The 15,714-nt window shown below is 35.2% G+C and overlaps 1 protein-coding gene across 4 annotated transcripts in view; it reads right to left on the bottom strand.

Moving 5' to 3' along the window:
- ADK (adenosine kinase) overlaps positions 1–15,714 on the bottom strand; it is a 289,605-nt gene that overhangs the window by 136,921 nt on the left and 136,970 nt on the right. For all 4 annotated transcript variants that reach the window (XM_032982148.2, XM_042797253.1, XM_042797148.1 and 1 more), the window contains exon 6: positions 13,489–13,597. In XM_032982148.2, the coding sequence (XP_032838039.2) occupies positions 13,489–13,597 (109 nt within the window). The remainder of the gene's footprint in view (positions 1–13,488; positions 13,598–15,714) is intronic.

Here is a 15,714-nt window from a genome sequence, read left to right as displayed (position 1 = left end):
AGTGATTCAATGATGGCTTTTCAGCTATTATAGCTATTTGTAGGCTTCAGATTAGAAAATGGCATTCATGTCCTGGGTAGCACACTAGGTGTTGTATTCTACATGTGAAAGTCTAAATCCACCCTTGTATTTTCTACTTACATATTGTTACATTGTACAGTCAGAATTAAAAATTTTGCCTTTAGGGCAGATTAACTCTGGAGTCTCTTTCTAGTTGGTAATACAGGCTTAAGACAATTATGGCTTAAAATCTATTTTCAAATCTAAACCAAACATCTTGAACACTGTGGAAAACACAGTAAATGCTCTGCCATGCTTCACAAATGTGTGAGTTGTACTCTGTTGTATTACTATCATCACTATTTTTCTAAAAAATAAAATATTAAAATATTCTTTTTATGCAAAAGAGTAACAGATGCAATGTTATAACATGCCCAGGACCATTTTTTCCTAAACACTTTTTGTCTTACTTTTCATTATTGCTCACATTCTTCTTCTCTCTCTAGGCCAAAAACCAAGAATGAGAGGTGCAGGCCATGAATCTTTTGAACTTAAAAGCTGCAATAGTTAATTATCACCTCAAAGTTCTGCCTAGTCCAGTATTGCATCCCAATAGCAGCCAGAAGTAGATGTCTAGACTAGAGTAAAACAAGAGAAGCAGATACAATACTCTTCCAGCTGCCAACTATTTTCAGCTTAGAGGATTTCCTACAGAAATCTGCAGTTGCAGAAAGACTCAAGTACTCTCCTGATACTCTTCCCTGTCAGGTCAGTGGTGACATGACTACTAGTGATACGAAAACTAGCAGAGGCAATCAGATGATCTATTCATTGGTAAACTAACCTCTAGAGTTACATCAGCCTCAGGTTCCTCAATTACATGATTTCTACATATCATTCTGAAGTGGTTTTGCTGCTGTACCCCTATCCTCCAATCTATGATACCACTTCATCAACACAGCAGCTAGTAATCATTTATTTTAGAAACAAAATTAAAATTAACTTTTCATACAGATGAGATCAATTCAACCTAAGTAGTGAAAAGAAACAAACAAAAACCACAAACAAAAAAGACTATTCTAGCAAACATATCTCCAAAAGAGAGCAGCATGCCTGTAATTCTACATTTTATAAAATAGGATATTTGGTGTGGGAGCATGATTGAAACTTAATGTAAAATTGATGTGCTAGATGGACTGAATAAAGCAGAGAATGTGCCTCCAATTACAGGGGTTTTTAATACCCTTCTCTGATACTTATCTACTAAATGATAATATTGAATGTTTTCTGTTGTTCCTTTTACAACTGTACAACACTTGGTATCAACTCTGAAACTGGGCAGATTACTATGTGGATATTTTTGCTCAAAGTAAAAGAAAGATGACACCTGCTTTCAATTCTACTGACATGATTTTATCATCATTCTGATAAAACTAAGAAATTATGAATTTCATATTCTGAAGGCTGGGGGCTTTGTAATGAAAGAGGTTCAATGCTTTCAAAATAATTAGATTCTGATGATTTTATTTAATGTATTTACTGTATGAATATTCAAACATTTGATTCTGCTGCAATATAAACCTCACAGAATTCTGTATAGGAGTCCATACTAAAAAATGTTAACATTTTCTGTTTCCCTTTCATGAACTGCATTTTCCACTTCTGCTGTTACTGAGAAAGGCATTAAAGGCAGGTCACATGATTTCCCTCATGTCAACAAATGATGGCTCAATTAGGCAGATAAGAATCTACAGCCCTCAGCAGAAACTCTCTTCAGCCCATTCTCTGCAGTATAAAGAAGCACTTAGGGACAGCACTAGTTCTGAGGAATGAATACTTGCTATCCTTTATATACAAGCTCACTGAAAATTTCTCTTTTTCTTCAAAGAAAATTGGATCCTTCACATTGCTGAAAATTTTCAATCACTTATAGTTTGTAAATTTATTTTCTACATTCAGCTACAGTTCATTATTAAAATCAATAAAATGGTGAAGAATTTTAATTTTAGCACGTTGCTCTACTAATTCTAAATCATCTCCTGGAAATAAGATATCTTAATAAGTAAATGAATAAAAACTCTTGAGTTTTGACTCCAGTCCTCAAAGGACAGGGGAAATTCATACTTAAGGATGAAATTCATTCTTACGTTGCTTTGCTGTGATCAAGTGCCTTAGAACTCCATATAGAAAGAGTGCCAATGATTGTGAGCCCAGCTAAAAATGCAAATATTCTCCTGGGTGCTCTCAGTGGATGAGAAGGTTATTTCTGCCTCATTCCAATGACTCATACCACCTTCCATGCCCACTACCTGCCACTGTTTTGCTGAATTTCTTAATTTTATACCTACTGTGAAGAAAAATCTTTTAAAATTACTGTGGTCTCTCACTTCAGGTTATGCAGAGAAAGGGAGGGAGAATATTTAGTACCTCTCTCCTTTCTCCCATTTCTTCCATTTGTCTTATTCTGTAAGATATTGTGACTCTTTATAATGCTTAGCCTTTACTTTTCACAAAACACCTCAATGTTGTTCAGCACCAATTATACTCCATATGGTCTTAAAAAGACATGTTCAGAGGCATATGCTGAGGCATATTTCATGCTAACTACTGTTAACTGCTGTTCCCCACCATTTTCAAATTTGCAGGAAAAGTATTGTTATATTGCATCTGGCAATAACAGAGTTGGCAAAAAACTATTAGGAACAGTGGCATTCTGCAAAACAATTTCAGTAGCTTTGGTATAAAAAGTGGTAACAAGACAGATCATCTCATCTACAGATCTTCAAGGGCTAGACGTTACTAACCACATATCCTCACGTGGGAAATTTTGTGATTTAGAAAGGGCTTTGCAGTATCTATGGACTACGAGGTCTGAGTATTATGGTATTTATGGCGAATATTGTGGCCAGGTATTTGTTAAATGATTTTGCCTGAGCAGCTACATTATTTAGAAACATAAAAAAACCCACACTGTCCATAACCAACATAGTCCCACCAATAAAAACTTTAGCACAAGTATGATTAGTCTGGGGAGGTGAGAGCATTTCTGCTGGTATAGCAGCTGTTATAACCTGTCTCCACATTAGGGTGCTTATGCCAGAGAGAAATGTAAATCCCCAGAAGGGTTTTCCATAGCAGCTGCGTCAGCAAAATCCTTCTGTTGTGAACAAAATCTAAGTGCCCTTAGCTTTTGTTTAAGTCAGACCTCTGCAAGGATTAGTACTGGTGTTTTTATCTTGTTCGTATCGCTAAAATAATGTTTCATCAGTCAAGCCCTATCTGTTACCATGATGGTCTGGATATGCCTTCGAAAGAAACAGCGTCTACCTCTATTTCTCCAACTTAGAATTTTCTTCTAAAACAGCACTCATTACTTACTCAGAGAATTTAGTATTTCCTTAAGTATTTTATCCTTAATGAAAGGAATAAGAAAGGAAAAAAGGAGTATCTTCTTTCTTTTGACCAAACCAGACAGTCTGAAGTGCATTTACCAAGCAGGTGACTGCAGTGCAGTGCTGACTGAGCATGAGCCCCACAACTAGAAGCAATAAAGCCACACCACAAAATCTGCTCAGCCCTATCTTTAATGCAGAGTTCTATTCTTTAAAAAGAAATTCAGAAAACAACATGAAGATCTCAACTAAAGCAGATATCTCTTGAGAAAGGGGAAAGGTTGTGTCCTCTGTTGCACTGGAGGCAGTCCAGGAACTGTCTTATGTCCTGTAGCCTCTTTCAAATGAACTTCCAGAGCCTGTTTTTGGAATCAGTCAATTCCCATTTCAAATAAACCTGATAACAAACAAGGCTGGCGGGACTCAGCCCTTCTGCCTCCTAAAGGGCTAAAAAAATCTATCACAAAGTTGTAAAAAGCCCCATCTGCAAGTCATATTATTAATGTGTTTAATATGATATCACTGAAAATCTGTGTAGAAGCATTTCTGCAAAATACTTTTTTACTCTAAGTACACAGTTGCTGAGTACTATGTAGCACACAGATTTTTTAGGATATTGATTAGCTATGCTGTAAAAACATTTTTACTTTTTAAAATTATAACTGTTACTTGCAGAATCCAAAAGTTGCCTTCAAGTTCCTATCCCGCTTGCAGCCCCTGCTATTTCAAAACACCTGTAATCTACAGTGTAAATGAATGCCATTCAGTACAGTTCAGTTTTTGAGGTAAGAAGCAGCATATATGAATACCCTTGCACTATGTATACATATTTTAACATTCTATAATTTTAGTGGAAAAGTTACTGGCTTTGAAATAACAAACACAAATACGATCATTTCAGAGTGCTCATTTCAAAATAAATCATTAATCATAACTTTTTGCAATAACAAAAAGTTTTGTATTTAAACAACTGCACTGTCCCCATTACACACATAATGGATAAATGAAACTATAATTTCAGCTTCATGTAGTAGGTTACCATAAATAGCTTAACTTGGCTCTCAAGTTACACACATGTACATAGTTTTTGCTGTTAAAAAAATTAACCTTCTTCATATAAAACAGAGTACAATTGCTGTAGTGTTTATATGTGTTTTTTAACGCAACAGTTGATGACATAGACACGAAGAGTACATATTCCAGGGTTATGCAGACTATAGCATGTGCACATGTTCATGAGATCAGCTCCTTAAGAATAAAGGCGGAACCTCAAATTTCAATCAACTGTACACAGAGTGGTGATTACCAATTTATTATAAATTTTGGTAGTCAGCATCCAAAATCAGCATGTTACCTCAAATCAGAAAAAATCACAAATTTCAAGTTTTAGTCTTTAGGATAGTCTTAAATTCATGATTCTTTTAAAACCTCGGCAGAGAAGTACTGAAACAAAAATTAATTCAAGATAGAATCAATGTTGTTTCAGTCAGAGCTCCTAATTCCTCAATTTGCTGGTGCTTTAGTTTTGTGATTTTGCTCTAACAAAGTTGACATGGTAACAGACAAAATTCTTGTGCTCTCATAAATTGAGCATCTAATAAAGACTGACATGCAAGAGGACCTGCAGTAAAAATTTCCCTTCAAATTGACTCACCTCACCCCTTAGAGTATTAAGGCTTCCATTTTTAATTTACATTTAAATAGTGTGTTAAATCTGCCCAGACTTTACATATGATTTGAGACTCAGTGTCCCTAAAGGCAGAGGCATCTGGGAGCAGAGGTCTCTGCAGTGGCCTGTGGGCGGCATGGCGGGTCCCTGTCCCTGGTGGCAGCGCTGGCCCTGCTGAACTCCTCTCCTCACCACTCCCCAGTCTGCTACAAAGCCTGATTCAGCCTTTGCAGACAAGTAGCTTGCAACCAAGAGACTGATTTAGTATTTCAACAGATTTACAAATTCTACTAATGAAATAAAAGCATGGCCTTTCCCCTCTTTCCCCCTCCCTCTTGAAAAGCAATATACTTTTAAAAGGGTAATGCAATCACAACCATTATGTCAATGAAAATTACATGCTGGGTTTATCTCTGTAGGTATCTGTCAGATGCGAAGTGCACACAACATCTTTGGAGTAATAATGATGTTTTATCATTTTAATTACAAACACTTTGAAAAAAATCCCTAAAGTGTACCAATTGGGGTGGTCTGAATTAACAGTAGCTTGATAGCCCAAGGGTAGCAAAAATAGATTGAGCTACCAAATTTCATAGTAGTTATAGCAGCTGTCTTCTTGCCTCAGGGAACCTGGGTATTTAACAAAGCAGACAGCTTGGCATTGGCATGTGATTAGTAATGTGGGCATTGTTGGACAGAATATGCGCAGTTCTATTGTTTCACTGTTTGATTAGGAATTTGGAGAGCTATGGCATAATTTAGCTTTTACAGTTAACTTCTGTACGTTCACTTACAGGTACTGTAAAAGGATATTTTCTCACTTATCACTTGCTGCAAGTAGGGAGTATTGTCTTAAATGTGATCGATGAAACATGACAGGATTTAAATGTCAGGTTCAGTTGCCTCTCCATTTCTGTGCCAAAATTTTGTTGAACCAACTGCATAAGTTTTTCTAATTGGGGAGAAAAGTGAATAAGGTGAAAGCTTGTTCTTCCCTTACCACAGGATACAAATAACTTGAAATATAAAATAATTTTAAAACATCGTTTATTACAGTTCAACTTTACAAGGGAAAATTTCTCTTCACAAAAGAAGTCTCAGAGGAAAAATCCAACTGTTGGGGTTTCTGGGAGAGGGGGATTGATTTTTATTTTTCTAATCCCACAGTAGCCTGCCAGTTTGGATAACCACCGAAGGTAAGAGAGTCTCTGGTACAAAACCAGTCTGCTTAATGGTAAAAATCTTAGTTAACATGCTTTATCTAAAAAGGCTTGATCTCAGGGAATAACCTTAGCACAAACAACAATATTACTCTGAGGTTTGTGTTTGAACTTCATACAGCCAAAAAGACCCCCCACGTGGCTCTTCTCTCTTTCATTCTTTAGGTATACATCACAAATTATTGGTGCTTGTTGGCAGAGTTCAAATCACTGAACTCATTGCAAATAGTCTACTTCAGCTAGAAGTACATTCTTTTACTCTATCAAATCCATCTGAGGTAATAAGACTTGATGTTTTATTCAACAGAGCTGAGGAAAATTGTTGCACAATAGGTTAATTCAAAATGGCAGCATAGAAAATGCATCTGTCAGTGGGGATCAAATTACAGGGCAAGCTCCACTCAATGCTTAGAAAAACAAGTCTGCAGTTCTACAGATTATGTGCATGTGTGTGTTTAAAGGGGTGGGAAAGGAGCTAAATATCTGAGCTAACCTCCAATTAAAGTCAATCATAAAAACAGCCAATTTAATGAGTACGGATTTCTTTGGGTAATTATAACACCAACCACTTTTTTCCTCCTTCTCTTTTAAATCTGTAATTCTGCCTTCTTGTTATTGCTTGCTTTGTCATTAATCGCCTCAGGAACTTGATTTCCTAGCAACAGACTCTGCCACCAAACATTTGGCTCTGGTTCAACATTTTCTTTGTGAAAAATGGCACTGCTATTGCCGCCTGGCTGTTGCAGCTAGACTGGCTGTGTAAATGCTCTAATAATGCATTCTTCTAAAAAAACACCCAAAAATCACATGATAAAAGGAGCAATGACTGAGCTTCACTAATTACTGTGCTGAAGAAGTGTATTTGCAATTTAAAGGCTACTGGGGTAGGAGGAGAATGACAGGAAAGGAAAGGTGTATATTCTTCATATAAATAAATATGATTAATAACATAGAGGTGAATGTTTAGAAATAAATATTTTTATGATGTTAGACAGATTCTCATTAATTTTCTACTAGGGAAAAAGGAGGTATAATCTTTCTTAGAAGTTGATGATGCATTTTTCTGCATAAAGTACAAAACATTCATCTTCAAAGAATGACATCTTGAGGATGAAACTTCACAAAAAAAAAGAAAAAAAAAGTTTCTAATTCATTTCTCCACATAAGTTATTGGCAAACACTGGCAAAATTGTCTATGCATGAGAGTTATACCTGAAATGGTAGCATAATGTACACCATATCCTAAATGTATCACAGAATGACATAACACATGCTGGTGCCAGTTTAGACAAAGCTCTTTTTTGCATTTTGATCAAAGAAATAAAGCTGTGAATTTCTGTATTTATGAGAGAGAAAGTATTTTTCCCATATTTGATTTGGAAGCCAGTAAATGGCAGATTTGCTTCCTAGTTAGATACAGAGTCTATCATCTCTCCACAATGAATGCATCACACTTCAGCTATAACTTCCAGAAAACACAGTCACTCAACATGGTGGGCTTCAGGAAGATGATGTTACTCCAGGCCAGCAAAGAAGGCTACAACTAACCGTTGCCAGATGCAGCTTCTTCTTTATGGTTAAGACATTCAGAATGGTGTTTTCCTGGCCATAAACCCTATTCATTATTGTGAGAAATAGTTTTGCATGTTGAATGGCATACATACTGATGCCAGAGTGATAACTATGGCAAAAGTTATCAATACAAAAAAAAACATTGTGGAGTTATTCACATAAATGTCTCTTTTTAGGGGATGTTTTGATTCTTGCCAGTGTCCCTCGTTTCCCATGATGCACACAGAGACTTAGCATATCTCAAAGAAAAAAAAAAACGATCACAATCCATTGTAAACTATCATACTAATCATAGCAATAAACTATAATAAGAATGTCTTCATTGAATATGCCTCTGAAAGGAAGAGACAGCACAAAAGAAATTTCATTTATACTTACATTGTTATAAAAATCAGCATTTTTACTCAAGTAAAATAGCCAAACCCCATGTAAAATACTTCAGAATGTTATTGAAGCTTTGCTACACATTGCTGACATCAAGCTTCTGTTTTGACAGACTCATGTTGAAACCAGATAATTCTGCCATCAAGCCCACTACACCACCACAGTATCTCTGCTTAGACAAGCACTTAGGCTTTAAAAGAAAATAAATATAAAAATACCAAAGTATTTGGTGAAACATACCAGGATGGTTGGAGCTTTAAAAACTCTTCCAGAAGATAGGTATGTTACACTGGGTTCATTATGACATTCTGCAACATATGACATTTCTGATTTGAAGCTCAGCTTAAGACCAGAATACTTGGTCTTGATCAGAACTATCATTAACATAAACTACACTTGCCATTAAATTTGTAAACACAGAAGACATACTGAAGATGGTGAATGTAATTTAACTGCGGGCTAACAAATCTAAGCAATATTAGAAAAATTAACCACTTCATGTGGTACAATTGAAGGGTATCACCACTGAGCAATTTCTATTATTTACTGCATGGAAGTAGGAGAAGGGAATTGTTTAAACTTATGAATTGTGAAATAACAAGAGCCCATGCAAAGCTGACTGAGTGAAGTGTTATCTTCTCTGAACAAAAGGTTGTATGGCAATACTGAAAGTGAGCAACTCAAAATTTAGCTGCACAGAAATAAGTTGTAGAGCTACAAAAAAGCTTCATTGCTCCTCTACTCTTTACCTAGAACGGGTAGCACAGGAGCTGAAGCTTTTAATCACTGTAAATTCAAAAACAAAGACAATAGATCATAATGCATAAAGTACAGTGTAAAAACAGTCTCACATCTCTTTAAAGAACACAGATAAACGTGAGCATCAGCAGTTCCATACCTATATAAAATGGCTAGGCAACGAGTCCACATAGGTAGTAACGAGAAAAGCTTTGAGACATCACTTACAACAGCTACTTTGTAAGAGCAGAAACTATATCCACAAAGTACAAATTTAGATACAGTCCCTAAACAACAATCTACTATTTTTCTTTGTACAGAAAAGAGACAAGCATTTTATTAAAGGAAGATCTGTTAGGTTTTTTGGAGCTACTTAATTGATCCATTCTAGGCCAAGACTCAAGTTACTACAGATTGGGAACTTAACTGCAGTCAATACAGCTATTTCATATCCTTAGTAAATGAAAGTATTTAAGAAAAAAACAAGCAAGCAACCAACAAACAACAACAAAAAAAACCCCAAACAAACAAACAAAAAACAAAACAAAACAACCAAACAGAAAATCCCCTGAAGCTCACAAGGAACTTTCAAGAAAACATTTCTTACTTCAGCACCAAGATAATATAAGCATCAGCTGACACTGTTTCACCCACCTAATGCCTCCAACTGCAAAGAATAAATGAATACAGGTGTTGGACCAAAGAACAAGTTGAGCAAAGCTAAATAACTGGAAGAAATAAGAATGGCTAACTAGAACAAGGAAAACACACATCTGAGAAGCACCATACTTGTGACAATAATGCTTAAATACAGGCAGAAAGTTAGAATTCAGCTGTCTGTATGATCCAGCAGTATCAGTTGTCACAGAGTTAAGATATCACAAGGTTAAGTGCAGCTTTTAATGAAGAAAAGCATTTTATCCTTTTCCGTTTTCTTCCCATTATGAAAGAAAAAGTACAAAATTTCTTACTCTCACTCACATACAGTAACATAGAGGTACTCACTGGAGTCAAATGACAACTAAAATTCTCCTCAGTTTTTCTGCTAAGTAACACTCATGACCATTTTATTTTTTAAATCAAAACATTGGCAATAAAAATATCTTCGCATTCCAGGCCTTTGTAAGATATGAAAATTATATAGCTATATACTGCAAGTTGCATTAAAAATGTTAAAATGTTTGTGTGCAATGCCAAAGAAACAGTACCAGCAACTCCCATAGATTTCAGCTGGTGCTAATGACATTAATAATCTTAAAAAAAACCCAAAACACAACAAACCAACAAAAAACACCCAAAACACAACACAAAAACCCACAACCCAATACGTGTTATAGAATTCTTAGCAATGCCTACATAAATACACAACTGCCATCATCTTATTAAATGCCTCTGAAAATAAGACAAACAAGGTGCCCAAATATGGAGTTTTATCACCAAACTTTGTAAGATGCAACTACAACACATAAGAACTTCAAAATTCAAGTCCTGATAGAAAGCACAAATTCACAGAAAAAAATAAAAAATAAAAATAAAAAAAATACCCCACCCCCTCAAAACACAATTTGAGATTATTTTCATGTCAGGTTGCGTCCCATTCACAATTTCAGAGACAGAATGACAGTGTTTAGTGTTATCATAACTCTCAACTTATTCTGAAAAAAGGGAAATGTCTGAGGAAGAGAATTTTTCTAGCCCCAGTAGGAACCAAATAAAGTCCCTCACAGTGAATTCTAATCAGACACCAGCAGCACTGCTAGCTGATCCAGAGTGAAATGAATATGACAGACTGGAAGATATGATGTCAGTGGTAGACATTACTGCAAGTATATGAATTATATCTGAAGAAGGGAAAGAAATTGCATAGAGTTTGACAGTACATGTAATCTACCTTAAATGATACAAAGTACAGTAATTTTAAAGGCTTAAAATACAACTTTAAAGTTTACATTCTTTGAGAAAGCTGGGGAAGCCTCTGTATTTTGCTTCTAGCTCTGATTTACAGGGTCCTATTCTTTGCTAGTCTTTCTCCAATTTGTCTGCCATATCTGATTACCAGATGGCTAAAATAAATGTATTGTATTCATTCATGGTAACAGAAGTGGTCTTTAAAGATTCGGTCACGGCTTCACTATCTTTGCCTTTGTACCTACTCCTCCCTCTGTGAATTGATTAGATTTCAGAGCTAAGTTTCATCTGAGGGCCATTCTGCTGAATGTTGCATTGAAAAGCATATTATCTACTCTAGGAAGCACATACAGATGACCACAGGATATACCTGTCCTAAAGCAACAACTACCCTACTCTGCCAAGCAAATAGATTGTTTGATAATCTCGGGACATGGATTTCCAAAATAAGTATCTGTCACTAACATACATTCTAATGCAATCCAAGAAATAGGTGACAGTTGAATAGAAAGAAGGTAATGAAAAGCAACATATGCACAGTGCAAAGCCAAGGAAGGTAACAAGACTAAAGTGAAGACAGACAACAGTAGACAAATTAACGACTCTGAGAGCAACCCTATACCTCAGGAGTGGTAATGGTTCACTACATGGTTTTGTTTCATCTGGTAAACTGCTACGAACCTGCAAGCAAACAAGCTAAATGAAAGAAAAGGGCATGAATGCACAGTAGCATGAGGGAACATGTACGGTTCTATACATTGTCTCCTTTCCTTAAATAGTTACACATGCGATCTGTAATCGGAAGTGATAACACTGTCCTAGAAATCTCCTAAATGAACCCATCCTTGAGTGCTTTTGCTACAGGTGTGAACCAGGTTCTTTACCCAACAGACATCCTCCTGCAATCAGATGTTTCCCTAATCTGAATTCCATTTTGCAAATATCTAATACAATGCATTAGCACTTCAGTGTTATTTATTTATCCATTAACATATGTGCATCTTGGGTTTTATTTTCAGTTTAGTAAAATAATTCTCTGTCTCTTAGTCAAAGCTTGGATGTCATAGAACTGGCATGTGAAGAACAGCTTTTAATATATATGAAAATCAGTGTAGTGAATCATCTAGTCAATATTTAAGTGATCAAACTGACTGAACACAGAAGAGTGGCTTTGGAACTAAAACAAGACAAGGGCTATATCTTAAAAAATCCAAAGCTGTTTTTCACCTCACGTAACTTTTCCCGCTCTTCCTGAAGCACCTCCATTAAGCTTAATTTTTCTAAATTCTATATTAGAAGCTTCATTGGTAATTATATGTAAGCATGGTAAAATTAAAAATTAAATTACTGCAGTATAGCTTTTGGTAACATTTGTCACTATTCTTCTTTATATAAACTATACTCTTAGCCTTTCAATATTTTTTTAGCCAATAGCATTAATTCCTAAGCATGGCACTTGGAACAAACTGAGGTGTAATTACTGGGAAATAAAAAACTCAGAGCCCTTGAAAAACAGAAATAAAAAATTAGTAGACAATACACCCATGTATTTTTTTAACCGCAGCACAAACATATGGTCACAGCAATGGGATGTATTTTCTTCGTACACTGAGAAGGTTCTAAGTATTTTTTGACAGTTATAAAGGGGCAGTCTTGGCCATACACAAGAATCAATAACAACCATGTAAAGCCTACAGCAGTGCACACTAACAGGCTGTAGGAGACATTAACACTAGCTAAAAGAAATAACTGTATTTTCAATGAACTCGTTCCTCCTGGATAATCAATTTTTTACACTTCTTACCAGCTGTTCCCACATAGCTCAGGTAGCAGAATGGAAGCAGCTGTCATACAGAATCCATATATTACATGCATGTTACGAGGTTTTAATCTGTCATAGATGTTTTATGTCTGCTAATTTTGATCAGTCATATCAACTTGAAAGAAAGATGAAAACAAATTCACCACTTCTATTTAGGCAAGTTGTAATCTACACAAATACACTAATCTGGTTCGATTCATTCTGGATTGTAAAAAAGGAATACTAATTGTGAATCTACTAATGCCCCATCCTCCAAACCCCTTTATTGTAGAAGTAAGATTTCATCATTAAAATCAGTTTGCCCCACCGCCCACATTCAAGAGATTTGTAACAATCATTGTTGCTGAAATATTGAGTTATAAGGTGCCGTAGTAATTACTATGGAATAAATAGCAATTAAGATTGTTCACACAAATAAGCTCAAACTGTTTGCAGTGAATAATTATGCTAATAGTGTTTTTCTACATAATTTGTGCATCCTTCACAACAATTTACTAGAAAATGTGAAATGTAAATTTGATGCACTACTACAAAAGCTCTGAAAATAAGTTTAGTTCTTATGATTTCTTCTCACTAATTTAAGAAAGCACACAACTAAAACATACTTCTACATTTGTATATTTAAATTCAAAGAAATCAAACTATGCTCAAATTGAAGCAGTCATTTTCGTTCATTGTAATCCTACAAAATCATCCTAAACCATATGCAAAAGACATGCTCATTGCTTAAACCCCACATTGCTGTAACACAAATTTTAGCAACTTGAAAGAAGCTGAACTTACTGCTATATAATAAACTTTGGCCTTTTCCACCAACTTCCAGTTCTTCTCCAAATCGAGATGCTTTTCCTTCTTATAGCAATTGGCGGCAGCGAGGTTAGCTACAAGAGACCTGGAAGTGATTGAAAAATAAGCATTAGATCCTCTTCAACTAACACTACTGCAAATTTCTCAAAGATAATCAAGGATCCTAAGGAACATAAAACCAATTAACAAAGAGCACCATAAACCACATATACTTTATTTGACAATTTCATAGTATTTAGATAATATATTTTAAATAATATACTAAATACAATTTAAATTAAATCATGTATCAAATAATGTATTTTAAATCCAGCTACACAGTTTATGTAACCTATCGCTATTCTAGTGTTCCCGTGCCTACATTTGCTTAGAATCAACCTTTGTTGCATTTTGTGATTAACTCCCTCTGTATGGTATAGCATCTACAGATTTTCATTAGAACTCTTCTAGTACCTAACACCTCAACTAAAGTAGCTACTGCAGTTTATCTTCTGAAAATGATTTTCTCTCACTAGAACCAAAAAATTGATGGATAGGTATGTCCTGCCTTTATCGTTTTCCAATGAATAGTTATATTATTTTAAAAGGTTTTTCTCCCCTGTTAGGTTCATATTTTCCTTTAGCAAATGAAGAATTGTCACGTTCCTACTTTTAGATAATGAACTGTTAAAAAAACCTTTGGCTTAGTGGTGTATTACTGGAAAACTACCAAAACCTCGTTTGTACTTCATTCTTTCCTAACAAGTTATAACACGAGCAATGGGATACAACTTCCACTAGCAAGAACAAAAATACTTGTATCAGATTTACTTTGTTACATGTAAGATGCATTCGACTTTAAATCCTTCTTTCCAGTCATTCAATTCAGCCTTATGAAACAGACAAAACTTACAGGTGTACTCCTAAAAACAGGTCGTAAAAAGATGGTTATGCACTAGCTCTCCACTCTGGCTGCCATGACCAAATCCTTCGGTCCAATTTTATTATGAGAATGTTTAATAACATCCAACATTTGGAGAAGGGAAGTTGGGGAAACAAACATTTCCATGCTGGCATACAGAGTTTTAAATTTAATTTTCAAAATTTAATAGTCATAGGACGCACCTTTAACATTAACACATCACTGTTCTGTGATATGTAAGTACATTAGTTAGACAAATAACATGTAATTACACATACAACTTATGGCTATTGAAAACTTTTGCCTTCTCCAACATGCATACAATTGATAATGTATGTATCACCATTTTCCATATAAATGTTACTACAATCCAAAGACAATGACTCAGAGTGAATAGCTAATCTGCTTCTACCGAATTATGCTTCTGCCTCCAGACTGAGTACCATGTACAGTTGTTAGGTGGTAAGTAACCTTCAAAATTTATTCCACCTCAAAACAGCATCTTTCAGCTATCACCTATTCTCTTTGTCCTATTCAATCAAAAACAAACAGAAGCCCAAAAGAATCTCTTATGAAGTCAGCAACCAAGTTTCCCTGTAAGCTTCATGAAGCACTCATCCCTGTAAATTAAACAGATCAAGTATATAAAAATTAAAACAAAAAGTTAGACTAACTTTTTCTGAATACATAGCACCATTCTGTGTCATTTCATTTCAGGAATATTCTTGGGGCTTATCTCTTCAATTACAAAGCCTAAATGCAATAAGAACTAATGTGAATTTAGAAAATTTAAAAAAAAAAAAAAAAAAAAGGAAAAAAATTACAAACAAAAAGACCAAGGCTCTGTAATAGTACAAGAAGTTTCATTCTTGATGAATATTGTAATTTCAATGGCAAGAAATCCACTGGAGAACCAAGTAAATCCAAGTAAGTCACATGAATAACTGTGGTAATTTTCTATAAACCAATTTTAAAAAGCAAATTATGTTTAAGTTTTCACAAACCCTAAATATCCATCAAGGACCTAGCTGGAAAAAATCTAGTAGGCCTACATATGTTGCTAAGTGAAAAGCAATTATGTTCCAGAAAACTGTGCAAAGACTCTGTATGTTTCCTTTCACTTACCACATGAACCTGAAACTGTAAACCTAGCTCTCTGTGGCTACATCCAACTGTAGAGATGATCTGCACATGATGTGTAATAAAAGATTGTTGCACTGAAGACAAAACACCAACCTTTTTCAAATTAAAACTAAGTCTAACAGCACTAAGTTCGACATGTGGGACACAGAGAAGGTAGA

Source organism: Tyto alba, unplaced genomic scaffold, assembly GCF_018691265.1.
Source record: "Tyto alba isolate M040663 unplaced genomic scaffold, T.alba_DEE_v4.0 Super-Scaffold_1, whole genome shotgun sequence".
Classification (NCBI taxonomy): Eukaryota; Metazoa; Chordata; class Aves; order Strigiformes; family Tytonidae; genus Tyto; species Tyto alba.
This window is presented reverse-complemented; position numbering and strand designations above follow the sequence as displayed.